The sequence below is a fragment of the Scyliorhinus canicula genome, chromosome 16 (assembly GCF_902713615.1).
Source record: "Scyliorhinus canicula chromosome 16, sScyCan1.1, whole genome shotgun sequence".
In the NCBI taxonomy this organism is placed as follows: Eukaryota; Metazoa; Chordata; class Chondrichthyes; order Carcharhiniformes; family Scyliorhinidae; genus Scyliorhinus; species Scyliorhinus canicula.
In genome coordinates this window covers 28,383,893-28,401,036 of record NC_052161.1, presented here as the reverse complement: position 1 = coordinate 28,401,036, position 17,144 = coordinate 28,383,893, and the positions used below count along the sequence as shown (strand labels likewise).

The following is a 17,144-nucleotide window of genomic DNA, read 5'->3' as shown; positions in this document are numbered from 1 at the left end:
AAAAGCTAGATTCCGATATAGCTAACAAAATATTCAAAATCCTGAAATTGCGCTTAAAATTCACAAGATTCTTTACCCAGGTGTACATCGTTCCACTGTTGTAATTGGATGAGGAGAATCCAAATGATGGTGGAGTTTCCGTAAAAGAGAAACATTTCACGAATTGTAGAAACAAATTCAAGATCTAAACTTACAAATGTCATGAAGTTTCCTTCTAATCTGCCCCTGTTTCATTTTTTTACTTGATTTGTTATAGAGTTAAATCATATTCTAATCAGCAAAGAGGATCTTCCTTGATGTTGCTGGATTTATCTGACATTGAATCATGCTGAGCTGAGCTTTTGCGTTTTGGGCTATACCAATACAGTTTTAAATGTGTTATATTGCTGAAGGAAACTACTGTTAGGGGGCGGGATTCTTCAACCCCCCCTCTGCCGGGTTGGAGAATCCCCAACGCCGGCTGCTGTATTCTCCGGCACCAGTTTTCAGACGGGGCGGGGATCATGCCACGCCAGTCGGGAGCCATTGGCAGCGCCCCCCCCCCCCCCCCCCCCCCTCCCCCGGCAATTTTCCGGGCCCCGATGGGTCGAGCGGCCATCGGTTTCTGGTCAGTCCCGCTGGCGTGAAATGGACATGGTCCCACACGGCGGGACCTGGCTGGTAGGCAGGCTGGTGCGGTCCTTGGGGGAGTTCGGGGGGTATCCGGCCCTGGGGGTCACCCACAGTGGCCTGGCCCGCGATCGGGGCCCACCGATCTGCAGGCGGGCCTGTGCCGTGGGGGAACTCCTTCCTTCCGAGCCGGCCCCTGTGGGGCTCCGCCATGGCCTACGGAGAAAGTGCCAAAACACGTCAACGGTTCCGTGCATGTGCGAGGTCATGCCGGCCCTTTGGCACTTGTGCGAACTCGCGCAGTCCCTTCGGCGTTGGTGAGAGCGGCACCAACCCCTCCGGCATCCACCTGGCCCCCGAGTCAGGTGAGAATTCCTCACCTTGTGGGCCCATTGACGCCGGAGTGGTTGCCGCCAGTTTTCCCGCCGGCGTGGGACCTAGTCCCCGGAAAGGAGAACCCCGCCCCATGTCTCACTCACATTCTCTCTTTCGTGTTTGCTCTCTCTCACGCTCGCTCTCGCGCTCGCTCTCTCTCACTATGACCTATTCAGTATGAGTGCTGTCCCAAGCCTCAAAACAACTGCCTTTTTCTTCCCTGGACTCTGATATAGTTTCATTTTTGAGTACAGTGCCTTCGTCCACACAATATACTAGAGGTAGCTCTCGTATTATGTAAAATCGGTTTTCAGATTTACCACATCCTAGTCCTAGTCCTTGGCAATGCCAGTTAAGGGAATAATTATATCACACAGTGCAAAGCCATTCGGCTCATCGAGTCTGCACCAACCCTCTGAAAAAGCACCTTACCTGGGCCCACTCCCTCTGCCATAGTCCTGTAACCCCATCTAACCTTTGGACACTGAGGGACAATTGTAGCATGGCCAATCCACCTAACCTGCACACCTTTGGACTGTGGGAGGAAACCGGAGCACCTGGAGGAAACACACATAGACACGGGGAGAACATATAAACTCCACACAGACAGTCACCCAAGGTCAGAATTGAACCTAGGTCCCTGGTGCTGAGAGGCAGTGGTGCTAACCACTGGGTCACTGTGCCATCCCATAACCTTATCTATCATTTTTTATTGATGGGTGCACAATATAGAGCTGTGGTTTAGCTCACTCGGCTAAATCGCTGGCTTTTACAGCAGACCAAGCAGGCCAGCAGTACGTTTCGATTCCCGTACCAGCCTCCCTGGACAGGCGCCGGAATGTGGCGACTAGGGGCTTTTCACACTTACTTCATTGAAGCCTACTCGTGACAATAAGCGATTTTCATTTTTCATTATAGGTGTTGTCTTTACTTTTCTGGGACACCAATTTGAAGATTGAGCTTCATTGCACAATGGTCCATTTGATCTAACAGGAGAAGGATAGCCATTCCCACTGTCCTTGTTGATTTCACTTTCAGGTTTAATACCATGCAACAATTCTAACTTATTGAAAAATTTGGAAAATCTAGATCCTATTCTCCTACTTTGGATTTCCAACAGGACCAATGGGTGATAGTCTCCACCATTTACTCAGAGTCCATGTTAATGAATGTTGGATGTACTTGGGGATGTGTACTGTCTCCTTGTTTTTCATTCTCTACGTGAATGATTGTTGATCAGAGCGCAACAATGTAACAATCCTGAAGCCTGTTGATACGGTATTTGTGGATCGCATAAGGAATAATGAAGCAAACTATGAGAATTCGGTGGAGAGGTTTGTAGAATGATGTTACAACAATGTTCTTAAACTGAATGAAAACAAGAGGAGAAAACTGGTTGTAGACTTTCGAAAAAAGCCAATTTAATGATATTGTTCCTGTGAAGATTTATGTTGGATATTGCTTCCCAATGCTTGTAGTTACTATTTCAAAGCCGATGAATTTGAGGAACATGTATAGTCATGGTAGCCAAGGCACATATGTGATTATACTGCCTCAGAAAAATTGAAATCCTTTTGAAGATCCCACAATCCTGAAATTTCTGTTTGGCAGTAGCTGAGAGTACTATCCTTTTTGGCACTCGCGACCCTAAAGGTCGATCCGCCTTCCCTCTTCGCAAATCTAACCTTAGATTGCAAACCTGTCGCCACCAGGAGCAGACGGTACAGCACCCAGGACAGGACCTTCATCAGGTCTAAGGTCCAGCGGCTGCTTAGGGAAGGCACCATCGAGGCGAGCAACAGCCCCTAGAGAGCCCAAGTGGTAGTAGTTAAAACTGGGGAGAAACACAGAATGGTCGTGGACTACAGCCAGACCATCAATCGGTACACGCAGCTCAACACGTACCCCTCCCACGCACATCTGATATGGTCAATCAGATTGCACAGTACCGGGTCTTCTCAATGGTAGACCTCAAATCCGCCTACCACCAACTCCCCATTCGTAAATCGGACCATCTATACACTGCCTTCGAGGCAGACGGCCGCCTCTATCACTTCCTCAGGGTTCCCTTCAGCATCACCAATGGGGGTCTCGGTCTTCCAAAGGGAGATGGACCGAATGGTCAACCAGTACGGTTTGCGGACCACCTTTCCGCACCTAGACAATGTCACCATCTGTGGCCATGATCAGCAGGACCACGACGCCAACCGTGCCAAATTTCCCCAGAGCGCCACTCTCCTAAACCTCACCTACAACAAGGAGAAGTGCATGTTTAGCACGACCCGCTTAACCATCCTCGGCTATGTGGTCCAGAACAGAGTTCTGGGGCCCGACCGCATGCGTCCTCTCATGGAGCTCCCCCACCCCCACTGCCCCAAGGCCCTCAAACGCTGCCTGGGGTTCTTTTCGTACTACGCTCAGTGGGTCCCAAACTATGCGGACAAGGCCCGTCCACTCATACAGTCAACCCATTTTCCCCTGACGGCTGAGGCACAACAGGCCTTTGCCCTTTTCAGAGCCGATATCGCCAAGGCCAGGATGCACGCAGTAGACGAGACACTGCCCTTTCAAGTAGAGAGCGACGCATCAGACGTCGCCCTAGCTGCCACGCTAAATCAGGCATTCTTTATCTGCACCCTTCATGCCTCAGAAATACGGCACTCATCCACCGGCAGGAGATTCACTCTCCTCACTGACCAACGGTTGGTAGCCTTCATGTTCAATAACACGCAGTGGGGCAAGATCAAGAATGGTAAGATCTTCAGGTGGAGGATCGAGCTCTCCACCTACAATTACGAGATTTTGTATTACCCCAGTAAGCTCAACGAGCACCCAGACGCCCTATCTGAGGTACATGAGCCAGCACACAAGTAGACTGACTCCGGACCCTGCACGACAGCCTTTGTCACCCAGGAGTACCATTTCATAAAAGCCCGCAATCTGCCCTACTCTGTCGAGGAAGTACGGACAATCACCAGGGACTGCCAGGTCTGTGCGGAGTGCACACAGCACCTCTACCAGCTGGACCGTGCGCACCTGGTGAAGACCTCCTTTGAGCACCTCAGCGTTGATTTCAAAGGGCCCCTCCCCTCCACCGACCGTAACACGTATTTTCTCAGTGTGGTCGATGAGTACTCCAGATTCCCCTTCGCCATCCCATGCCCCGATATGACATCTGCCACCGTCATCAAAGCCCTCAACACGATCTTCGCTCTGTTCGGTTTCCCCGCCTACATCCACAGTGACAGGGAATCCTCCTTCATGAGTGATGAGCTGCATCAGTTCCTGCTCAGCAGAGGTATCACCTCCAGCAGAACGACAAGCTACAACCCCACGGGAAATGGACAGGTAGAGAGGGAGAACGGGACGGTATGGAGGGCCGTCCAACTGGCCCTACGATCCAGGAACCTCCCGGCCTCCCGCTGGCAGGAGGTCCTCCCTGATGCACTGCACTCCATTCGGTCACTACTGTGCACCACCACTAACAATACAACCCATGAACGTCTTTTTGCCTTCCCAAGGAAGTCCACATCCGAGGTGTCGCTCCTGACTTGGCTGGCAGCTCCAGGACCAGTCCTGCTCCGTAGGCACGTCTGACTCCACAAGGCGGACCCGTTGGTGGAGAGGGTGCAATTGCTCCATGCAAACCCCCAGTATGCCTACGTGGCATACCCCAACGGCTGCCAGGATACTGTCTCCCTTAGGGACCTGGCACCAGCAGGTGCCCCGCACACACACCCCTCCGACCCGGTGCCTCCTCCCCTCCCCCGGCGCTCCCAGCAGCAACCCCTCCAGGACCATCCGTCCTCCCCCTGCCCACGCCCAAGGATGAAGAGGATTCCGGCACGCTCCCGGAGTCACCGGACATCAGACCAGCATCGGCAACGCTGTCACCACTACGTCGCTCCCAGCGGCACATCAAGGCCCCGGACCCGTTAAACATTTAAATGGTCCACTTGACTTCAAAAGACACTTCTTTTTTCTCTCTATCGAATATTGTAAATGTAAAAACCATTTGTTGTCTATAGTTCTCCACCACCCCCGCCGGACTCAATTTTAACAGGGGATGAATATGGTAAACCACTGTTGCACCTCTATTAGAGGATGTATGGTAGGACCTGTACTACAGGTACACTGGTAGTCCCTGAGTATAAATATGTGTGTCCTCCATGCTGCAGCCATTTCGCTAGCTGCTGTGGGAGGCCACACATCTTCGAGCAATAAAGCCTCAGTGGTATCCAACTCAAGTCTTCATGCAATTGGTCGTGCATCAGTACTGTTGACTGTTTAAAAGGTGCAGAGATTATTGAGCCCGACAGGAAGGATATATGATGAGCAGACCTTCTATTCTGGAAGAACTTTAACATAAGTAAAGGGTCATGAACAGTAAGATTCACGCCTTGCCACTGTATTACTGTTGGATGCATTTCGGAAAATGCTATAATCCCTCGGATACAGGACATATTGTTTCTTGAAACTCGTCTGTGCCCTTCTTTATAAAAACTTTAACATGAAGTTAAATGGACATGGACTCACTAACTATTTGATTGCTTTGGGACAATTTTTTAATCTATTAAAATCAAAGTTAGACATGTGTTAGGATAACTTACTTTTATTGTTATTCCCCTATGTAATATTTCAACGAATGAGCAAGGTACCCAAAATGAATATCTGTATGGTCAATAGAATTGAATTGAATTTCCCAGAATCCATTATAAGTATAGTTGTCCACAATTGATTTCTCATTCAGTATAACCTGGCCAGTTATCAAACTCCACAGAATGTGCATACTATATTCCAGCATCCTCTGTGTTAGTACTTGACTGTTGGCTTGATGCATTTCTAGTAGTTCTAAGTTTTGGAAGAAATTGAAGTATCCACCGTGGAGTTAATTTGGCCATGACAACTGAGGTCCCATTGGAGGATGCTGCCAAAAAGTCACCTGCTGCGAATTATAATTGCACTTGTCACTTGTTGCCGACATAAGTTTCAGCAGTAATTTGGACAAATTTTTTACTGCACTCTTTACTTGAAATGGCTGTCTAGAATCTAATCTATAGTGTGCACCACACTTTACCATTATCAACATTGCACCCTTGTTTCATTTATATCTATGCACTTCAATGTTCTGACTCACTTGAGCAATACTATAGGAGCTCCATTAATATTCACACAAATGTGTTTTTTCCAGGATCTTGGAAGAGAGAACCTAAGAAAACCAGTTGTAAGTATATTGACTAAATTTAATAGGAAATGATAAGTGAAACTGCTGAATCCTAATCCCCGTCGCTTTAGTCGATCTCCCTACCCTTTAGTTTACAGGAAGATTTTTTGTCACATCAGAGGATTGATTATTAAGATAACCAAAGTTGTAGCCTAACTTGGAAATGTAAGATGAACCAGCTCAGCTTGTACGAACAGTAAACCATCCAAACTTTTCTATGAAGTGCAGAGTTACATAGAAGTTGCAATCCAGAGATTACGGGCGGAATTCTCTGGTAATGGGGCTACGTCCCCACGCCCGCGTGAAAACAGGCGCAATTCACTCTGGATTTGCCAGAGAAAGTCCAGACTGATTCTCCATTTTGCAGGGGGCTCGCAGGGCCCTGGAGTACTCCTCACAGCTCTGGCTGCTGATACGGGTCCTGCACTTCTGGCCGACAGGTCCGTGCATGCGTGTGGCGGCTGCGGCCCCGCGCGATATGGGCGACACACACCGCGGTTTGGCCCCGACAATATAGTCCCGCACCTCCAGATTGCACGCACCCACCGATCGGTGGCCCCCGATCGCGAGCCTGCCCGTCCTGGAGACCCCTCCCCCCCCCACCCCAGTGATCGATCCCCTCACACCCCCCCCCCCAAACCAGGGCAACCGCAGACTGAGTCCGCAGCCGCCATGCCGAGTGCCTGCCGGGTGGAACCATTAGTGAACCACGCCAGCGGGAACTCGATTGCGGCGCGGAGGCTCAGTGAATCCCGGCCTACTTGTTTGGCCCGACCAATTTTGTTGGTGTTTATCTTCATGGGCGAAAGTCATGTACCACATTCCCTTTCCTTGAACTCCGTTTAATCTATTCTGAAATGTTGATTATTCTTCAATGTTGATAATATGTAGAGTGTTTTCTTCCCTTTGTCCGATGGCTCACTTTTTATTCTGTGACTCAGCAACCAAAAACAATCTGTTTCTATCTACTCTGTCCCATTCCTTCATAATCTATCAAAACACCCTTTTAATTGTTTTTTTTCTCATTAAAATAGCTCGATTTTTTCAATCTTTATATCGCCTCATATAAGGCAGTATTGTGATGAATCTATTATGCCTCTCTACTGCCTCAATGCTCTTATGGACCCGCACCAGAGGGTAATAGAACTGAGGATTTCCTAAGGTTTTATAGAGGCTCATCATTGCATCTCTACTTTGCCATTCTGTGCCTTGAGGCTAAAGCCCAGGATTCAGATTAGATTTTTTTTAAGAGTATTGTCCACTAAGGTGGCTAATTAACTATTTGTTTTCCAAACTAACATCACCCAGCTTTCTGTCATGTGTGATTATCTACAAATTCATGTTTACTAAGATTAAGCATTGGGCTGGATTCTCCACCGCGCGTCGCTGATCACAGAGTTCTCAATGTGGCGGAGAATCGGGGGGGGGTGGGGGGACTCAATTAGCACCCTTCCGATGTTCCAGCCCCCCGCTGACATCAGGATTGAGATTCATGCCCCATGCTAGCAGCAGGGTCTACTGGGCAGGGCACCATATCATCAGGGCTCTCGTGATTTTCCAGCCCTTTGGGCCGGGAATCAAGTGGGTGAGAATTGATTGATAGTCCCTATGAGCATGTGCCCTGGTGCGGTGGACACAGTCCACAGCTGCCACGCCATGTCCCCGAGAACTGGGAGGACACGCGACCGAAGCCATCGGGAAGTCGGCCCATTGGGGGCGGAGCATTGGAGGTGGGCCTCCGGTGACGTCCTGAGGCCATCCCAACGACATGCGGCGTACTCAGCGATGATGCCATTTTTGAAGGGGCGGAGCATCAAAAAAATGGCGTCGCTCCCGATTTCAGCGTAAAAATGGATTGTTCGGCCAATCGCCGAACGCAATTTTGGCAATCGGAGAATCCCGCCCATAGTCTCCCAAACGGAGAATCCTGTCAAAATTTTCCTGGAGCTTCTTTTTATTCCTGAATTGTTTAGCTGTGCCTGGAAATTTGTTTCTCCACCCCTTAACCATATATCCAAATCACTGATGCTCACAGTGAACAAAGGTTTAAACTGTTATCCATTTATATACAATGTAGCCAGTAAGTTGTATATTTATTATGTATTTTAAAATGAGACTTAATTTATTGTTTTATAGCCACCGAAACCCGAAGACTTGAGTATTGTATGCTTTACAAGTGGAACAACAGGTATTTCAAGTCTTGTTCAGGTCTGACACATTTTTCTCCTAATGTGGCTTCCATGCTAAAACGTGCGTGTTATCTGTAATTAGGGTTTACAATAAACACGTACCATCCAAATAGAATGACTAATTCACATACATGTATGACTCTTGGATTCCAAAGACTTTGGTTTGAATTCAGCCAAGAGACTTCAAATCCATAAACAACCATTTGAAGGTCAGAGACTGGGAAGCCAATAGCAGTGGACTTCAATGTTTTGCTTTGGAAACTGTATTCTATGTGGTTGTGGTGGTGGTGTGGGGGGGGGGGGGGGGGGGGGGGGGGTGGGGGGGGGGGGGGGGCGGCGAGGAGAAGAATAAGAAGGAAGATGGAAAAAAATGGTGCACCCTGGAATTAAGATTGGGCTACATGCAACCCATTATAAAAGAATATCAGCCAATTTTTTTCACTTATCCCAGAACAGTGATTGTCAATGGTGCATATCAACCTGATTTTGTATGTTACTCTCTGATCCACTCTAATCCTTGATCTGTATGGCTTAGTACTACACCAAGTAATGTTTTATTCACTTAGCCATCAGGGATGTCTGCTCTTTCATCTCTCCAAACAGAGTTCAACTCGTTACATAAAGGCATACCTGACTGATTTATCTAATTACATTATTTCTACTGGATTGCCAACTGCAGTATTCCCAGCACTGATAGTTGTCAAAAAAGGTTACTCCCTTTAGGAGGATTATTTTATTCCTTAAAACTTAAACCTGGGCTGTCAAGTGCTGCTTCACCTAAGTTGGTGGAATGCTCATTTTTGTATGCAAGGCTGAATACCTTCCTAAATTCAGTTCAAATAAATTGTAAAAGGGTGTTCTGGCAGAATAGGGGTTAATTTCATGTGGGACATGAGAATTATACTGTCCAGATTATGATATAGAGAGTCATGTAATGGTAGACGGTGTGTAGTAGAGGCTGAAGGAACCAGCATGGAGAAACAGCATCCATGAAGGGCAGTACATAGTTATGGATTATTAATAAATAGTTTTATGTTCAACCATAGAAGCCTCCAGATCTCATAGTGAAATTCCAAATAGCATTACAATGCTGCCTATATCTTGATTTCACTTTGACAATTAAGCCTGACTGACTGAGAAATTAAAGTTTGTTTATCCAGAATGAGCTTCTGTATGGGCTAAATGACCAACCCTGATTTTTTAAAAATAAAGTACAAGTACCCCATTCTTTTTTCCAATTAAAGGGCAGTTTTAGTGTGGCTAATCCACCTACCCTGCACATCTTTGGGTTTGTGAGGATGAGACCCACGCAGACACGGGGAGAATGTGCAAAATCCACACAGACAGTGACCCGGGGCCAGGATCAAACCCGGGTCCTAAGCGCCATGAGGCAGCAGTAGTAACCACTGCACCACCAACCTTGTTTTTGATTCCTCAGTAAAAGTTCTCATTTGTTTGTAGTTTTTAAAACAAATTTACAATTAAGGGGCAATTTAACATGGCCAATCCACCCACACTTCACCTTTTTGGGTTTTGGGGGTGAGACCCACGCAGACAGGGAAAATGTGCAAACTGCACACAGACAATATCCCGGAGCCCGGATTGAAACCAGGTCCTCGGCACCCTGAGGTAGCAGTGCTAACCATTCCACAATTCTTTTTATTTGTTCGTGGGACGTGGACGTTGCAGGCTATGCCGGCATTTATTACCCATCCCTAATTGCCCTTGAGGGGGCAGTTAAGTTGAACATAAAACTATTTATTAATAATCCATAACTTTGTACCCACTTTGCTATGGATCTGGAGTCACATTTAGGCCAGACCAAGTAAGGACGACAGATTTCCTTCCCTAAAGGACATTTGTGAACCAGATGGATTTGTTGTAGTTTTATATAGAAACTGTCCTATAACCAACTCAGTCCAGTAAATACCATCTGCACCAATCTTGATTGTACTTAAAATTAGCATTTTTGTATTCTCATATTTTTAAATAAATTTGGAGTACCCAATTCATTTTTTCCAATTAAGGGGCAATTTAGCAAATCCACCTAGCCTGCACATCTTTGGGTTGTGAGGGCGAAACCCACGCAGATACGGGGAGAATGTGCAAAACTCCACACGACAGTGACCCAGAGCCGGGATCGAACCTGGGACCTCGGCTCCGTGAGGCAACAGGGCTAACCCACTGTGCCACCTTTCTGCCCGCATTTTTGTATTCTCAATGAATCTTCACCCATGAATCCTCTTACAATTCTATAATGGTTATCTGAATTTGAAATGAAATGAAATGAAAATTGCTTATTGTCACGAGTAGGCTTCAATGAAGGTACTGTGAAAAGCCCCTAGTCGCCACATTCCGGCGCCTGTCCGGGGAGGCTGGTACGGGAATCGAACCGTGCTGCTGGCCTGCTTGGTCTGCTTTAAAAGCCAGCGATTTAGCCCAGTGAGCTAAACCAGGCCTTGTACATGGGGCAAAAATGCAATATAAGTCTTTTGTGGAGCTTAATATGGTTGTCAGTCTCAATTTTCCTATCTGCTTTATTTTAAATCATAATTGTTTTCCAATGGATGTGGACATAAGACTGACAATCCATCAAAGGTGTTGAGGTATATTAGCTGTCTTTCATTTGTTTTTGAATAGGAGGAGGGGGCAGAAATTAGCTATTTTTTATTTTGAAGTTGGAAATCTTGGATAATGACTAGCTGCATTTTTCTTCTGAATTAGGTAACCCTAAAGGAGCGATGTTGACCCATGGAAATGTTGTGGCTAATTCAGCAGCTTTCTTCAAAATAATTGAGGTTTGTATATTGAAAACGGATAAATCTGAGATCCCTGTAAAAGCTGAGCTCCTTCAGGAATTAAAGTTACTTTTGCTGCATAGACAGTTCATGATCATGTTTAAGCAAAACATGTGGTTTTCTTCATGTTGCTCGTTGCTTGGCTCCCACTACTTCCTTGCATTTATACCTGCCTTTTTGTTCTTTCAGTCTGATTCTGAGGTACTTGTTTTTCCAATCCCCCTCTTGCCTTAAACAAATGTTGGAAATACACATGTGAGGCAGGGTTAACATTTCAGGTCGATGAGCCTTCCTTCCAAGCTGAATAGTCAGCTCCATATGCGCCTTGAGAATAGGAAATGTGGAGACCATTGTCCATACAGTTGTGCACCAAGGAAAGCAAAAAAAAAGCTACAATACTGAAGATTACATTCTGAGGTCATGGATCCCATATGAGTAGAGGCATGGAAAACAATTTGGGGCTGATTTTTTTTCGGACGTGCGGCAAGGCAGGCATAATTCATGTTCAAACAGGCGTATAGGCAGCTCTGAACAATGACTGGGGGAGGGGTGGTAAAAGCCAATAATAATTGGAAGATGCAATGAAATGAAAAATGAAATGAAAATCGCTTATTGTCACAAGTAGGCTTCAAATGAAGTTACTGTGAAAAGCCCCTAGTCGCCACATTCCGGCGCCTGTTCGGGGAGGCTGGTATGGGATGAGATGGCTAACTTATTATCCGAATAACTTTTAAATTTTATTGTTTGAAGGGTGCATGCTATAATGGCAAACCTGATATCACAATTCAGAGGATCCAGATTTTTTTTCCCCTGCTTAATTTGACATTTTTTATACATGTTTGGAAAGATTGCAAAACCTTTTTGTTCCAATTTCGGATTCACTAAAAAGTGATTGGCGATATCCTACTGGATATTAAACAGAAAATAGTGGAAATACACAATAGGTCATGGAGCATCTGTGCATAAAGAAGCAGTTATGTCAATGACTTTTCATCAGAACTGGGGAAAGTTAGCGATGTTAAGGTTTTAAGCAATTGTAGAGATGGGGAAAATGTACCTTCTAAGCCACGTGGCTGAATAGCAAACCCAAGTGCTGTTCATGCACTGTCAACTCCAGTTACAGCATGTGATGGTCATGCAAAGAATTCAAAAAGGCTGCACATTTCAAAAAGTAAATTGAAGGTATATTGGGTGGGGTGGTGACAGAACAAAAGGAACATTGGAACAGGATTAGGTCATTCAGCCCCTCGAGCCTGTCCTGCCTTTTAATGAGATCATGGCTGGTAGTGAAATGGAAATAAAAAAGAGATCATAGTGCAAGACAAAAAGAGGGTGGTAATAGGACAAGTAAAGAAACAAAAGTTGGATCTAGAGGAGGTGGAAATCTGCATTGCAGAATTATCACCAATGGGTGCCATTCAAAAAATAGGGATACAGAAGTTATGGACTGAAATTGTAAAGAGTCCAAAAAGCTGTAATGTGCCTGATCAAAAGATGAGGTGCTGTTCTTTCAACGTGCATTGAGCTTCATTGGAGCAGCGTAGAGAGGTGGGAGTGGGATGGAGAATTAGAATTCCAGGGCGACCAGATCTGTTTTGTTTACTGACTGAAATGGAGGTGTTCTGCAAAGCAGTCAACAAATCTCCATTTGGTCTTTCTAAGATAGAGCAGACTGCATTGTGAGCATTGAAATCACCTGGGAGGAGGGCAATAATATGGGAGGGAATGAAAAGGCATCTTCTGTATTTACAGATGAAGTGCTGTGGGAAGGGGCAAGGCTTTGGTGTGATTTGGAAGCTGCGCAGGGTGCTGTGGAAGGAATATTCCCTTTGGAGTGGTGGGTGGGCGTTGGTTTCGGAAAAGTCATGGGTGTAGCAGGGAATAAACTGGACAAGGGAGAAAAATCTAGTTAAGGTGGGAACAAATTAATTCTGTGAGGCAGGAACTGTTTGAAACAGTGGGTTTCAGGGAAATAACAGAGGCATTTGTTGATTTTGGAAAGGAGGTAAAAGAGGGTTTTGTGGAGTTGGGGAACTAAATTTGTTGGAGGCCAAGGTTGGCAGACTATCAGTGGAGAAGAGGCAAGTGATTGCCTTGGATGTGATTGCTTGATATTTTATGGAGTCACTGTCTAAGTACAATAGGATTTTTCTCTCTTTGTCATTATGACACAGGAGACCATTTGACCCATTGAATCTGTATTGGATGTGTCTGAAATTGAACTTACTTCTTTTAAATACTGCAGATTGGCTTCGGTCAAAATTGAGATGGCATTAACTCCAGTACTAATACATATAGATTGTTTTGCATTATGTCTCAAAGATAGAATTAAAGAATCACTTCCTACAGTGTCTTGAACTGTGATGAATTGTCTTACAATAATCTAATGGCCTCCTGTCTCTTATCTGAACAGAACACATTTATACCCAGAACTGATGATATTTCGATCTCTTATCTTCCCCTGGCACATATGTTTGAAAGAGTGGTGCAGGTAACTGTCTTCATTTTATTGCAACTTCTTTCAGTATTTATAAAATAGTAGGCTTGAGGTATTATGCACGATTTAAATGGGATCAAAGTCCCATAACGAGCACATTTGGCCCCGTGTTTCCCAGAGCTTGCAGCTGTGAAACACAAGGCTATAAAACGTGACTTGTGTTTGATAAGGCTGAGGCTGCACTTAGCCCCGTTTTGTACACAGAAGTGCTCCGCTCACTGGAACTCCCCAGAGTAGCGAGAGATCGGGATGCCATTTTTAAATAGCACTCTGAACTCCAAGGCTTCTGAAGCGACTCCACTCCCCAACACATTGGGGGAGGGTCCCTGGCCACCTCCCCAACACCCACACAGGGCATCTCCAGCCCAATTGCACCTGTGCAAAAAATGCCAGCTTGGCATCCTGGTAGTGCCCCTGCTAGCTGGCAGTGACACCTGGGCACTTTCATGGCACCAGGCTAACATACAGGTGATAATGCCAGGCTGGCAGTGCCAGGGTGCCCAGGTGGCACCAGCAGTGTTAGGGTACTTATTACCATGCCCAAAGGGCATGCACCTGGGGTCCTCTGATCCCCTGGGAGACCCCCTACAAGTGCCTTTCCATGTGGTCTCTGTTTGTGGAGGCCAGTACTGAACAGCACTCACCCAAGGTCTCCAAGGTAAGGGAGATTTTTCCCACGCCTCAGGTACTTCGGGAATCTGCACATTAAAGTGAGACTAGCTGTCTTGCTTTAATATGCAGATTTGCTAAAAAGTGATCCCGCCCACAATGGGCAAGGTGTACATCACAACATCTTGCGGGATCACATTAGATCTCATAAGGCGTTGCGTGCCGCATCGATCCTGGAGCGAGGTCTCCCAGCTTCTATTGGCCACTCAGCGAGCTGCTTTTCGGGTGCAGCATGACATTAAATCACGCCCATTATTACAAGGGACTAATTTTGGGCAAGTTCAACACTATACTTCAAGAATATTTTGGACTCCTTGTTTTACAAAATGGAAGTCTCTCCAATTGTGCATTTATTATTGTTGGAATCCAAAGAGTAACTTGAGACTCTCAACTGGTTTCAAGTTGATAATTAAGTAATCCAATTTATAGAATTATAGAATCCCTACAGTGCAGGAGGAGGCCATTCAGCCCATCGAGCCTGCACCCACCCTCCGAAAGAGGACACTTCCTAGACCCAATTCCCCAGCCCTATCCCTGTAACGCCACCTAACCTTCACATCCCTGGACATTAAGGGGCAATTTAGTGTGACCAATCCACTTAACCTGCCTTGGACTGTGGGAGGAAACCAGAGGGAGCATCCAGGAGAAACCTGACATCGGGAAAAAGTGCAAACTCCACACACAACCACCAAGGCCGGAATTGAACCTGGGTCCCTGGCCCTGTGGGGCAGCAGTGCTAACCATTGTGCTACCATGCCGCCCATTATTCTGTAGATTCCATTTATCAATGTTCTTTGTTGTCAACGGTTGAAAGTCAAGAATGATGATTGATCATGTTGTGACTTATTCAATGGATATAATTGTACTGCTTCAGACAGCACTATACTGTAGTGGTTCCAGAGTGGGATTCTTCCAAGGCAATATTCAGTTGTTGATGGATGATATGAAGACGCTCCAGCCCACCGTCTTTCCAGTTGTACCTAGGCTACTGAACCGAATCTACGATAAGGTTTGTCCCTTCTAATGAAAGTAATATTGAAGAAATTGAGTTAATTTGTTTATTGTGCAATTATTCTTCTCTCTATCCCCTTGGTGACATGCCATTGTTGAAAAATTAATAGATGCCTGGAAATTATTTTTTTCCCTCTCCATTTCTGTTTTGCTATTAAGTTAACCTACATAAGGCACTTACAACTTCCCCTTATTGGGAAGTAACCCGTGTCTTGCAATGATTGCGTGATTTTAAGTGCAATAAGCCTAAAACCTACTTCCTCCGCTTGGTTGCACCATGCTTCTTACATCCATGTAATAAGATTTGCATTCACCAACTGATATCTAACAATGTTGACCTTCCATGCTCTTCAACCTTGATAACATGTGAGTCCTTATTAATCATATTATCACTTCATTCAGGAACTAAGTAAATTCATTCAGTGGAGTAATTGTGAGATATTGAGCACAAAGCTTGTGGGTCTGAAATCTTAGTTAATACGTTTAATTATTCACAGGTGCAAGGTGGGGCACAAACTCCCATCAAGAAATGGCTGTTGAATCTTGCTGCTAGTAGTAAAGAAGCTGAAGTAGCCAAAGGAATTATTAGAAATGACAGTGTGTGGGACAAGTTGATTTTCAACAAAATTCAGGTAACGTAGAATCTGTTTTGTGTTGTAAAATGACCTGACCAATGAGCTTTATTGTCTGCTTCCAGAAAAGATACTTTGTATCACGGTTCCTAGTTCGGTCCTGGTTGTCCTAATTGAGCATCAAACACCTATATCGGGACTTTTTTTAGATGTGTGTATTTGTCAATAAATATTTGTTAAGTTGCAATTCTATGTGTTAAAGGTCTTTCTTCCAGCATCAAAGTGTTGGGAAAGTAACATTTTACTCTGATCTCTGCAAATACTGCTCTTCAACTGAAAATCATTAACTGGGCATCATGGGAAGTAACTATTTTCCATTTTCTTTGCAGTAATTCCTTGATATGGATAAAATGAATAACCTTTCCTTTGGAAAATTCTGGTAGACCACACAAACTGTGCATTTACTATTTCATAGGTCCATAATATGAAAGATTGAGTTTGTCCACTGTGAATTGCCTCTGCAACATGATTAAGCAGAGAAACTCTAGCAGTCAGTTGGAATAAAATGCATTTGTTGCTAAGTTACAGCTCATTGCTATCACAAAAAATAATTAGTAGTTATTTACTCCTAATATATTTTAGAACGTGCCTGCCAACCACTTGGCAGCAGCTGAACTTCAAACTAATACTCATAATAATGTGTGGAATACCATTAACTTGATATAATGAATTCCCAGGACAATTCCAATTTTGAGCTTGCGATAACTGAGGTTTTGTTGAAGTGTGTGGCACGGTGCCAAGTTTTGACTGATGATGTTCCTGTGAAACATTCTGGGATTTGCGATCATATTGGCTGATTAACAAAATTGAGGCTCATGGATTATGAGGGTCAGTATCAGCCCGAATAAAAATGAATTTGAGGGCAAAAAACAGTGAGTCGTCGTAATTTGTTTTTGCACTGAAGAAAGATAGACAATTGTGTTTCCCCAAGGGTCAGTGCTAGGACCACTTTGATGTACATAAATGACTTGGATATTCCATGCAGAGTAAAATTTGCCACTGATACCAGTCTTGGAAGAGTGGTGGACAGGATACTATTAATGGACTGCAACAGAACGTAGGCTGGCAGAATTGGCAGACAAGTGACGGATGGAATTTAATATCAAGAAGTGAGGTGCACGTTTTGGGCTGGGAGAATAT

General features: G+C 45.2%; 1 protein-coding gene across 2 annotated transcripts in view; it reads left to right on the top strand.

Moving 5' to 3' along the window:
* Window positions 1–17,144, top strand: part of acsl5 (acyl-CoA synthetase long chain family member 5) — a 62,392-nt gene that overhangs the window by 24,787 nt on the left and 20,461 nt on the right. For both annotated transcript variants that reach the window (XM_038821539.1, XM_038821540.1), the window contains exons 8-13: window positions 6,176–6,208; window positions 8,345–8,396; window positions 11,122–11,195; window positions 13,609–13,686; window positions 15,236–15,370; window positions 15,870–16,004. In XM_038821539.1, coding sequence (XP_038677467.1) covers window positions 6,176–6,208; window positions 8,345–8,396; window positions 11,122–11,195; window positions 13,609–13,686; window positions 15,236–15,370; window positions 15,870–16,004 — 507 coding nt within the window. The remainder of the gene's footprint in view (window positions 1–6,175; window positions 6,209–8,344; window positions 8,397–11,121; window positions 11,196–13,608; window positions 13,687–15,235; window positions 15,371–15,869; window positions 16,005–17,144) is intronic.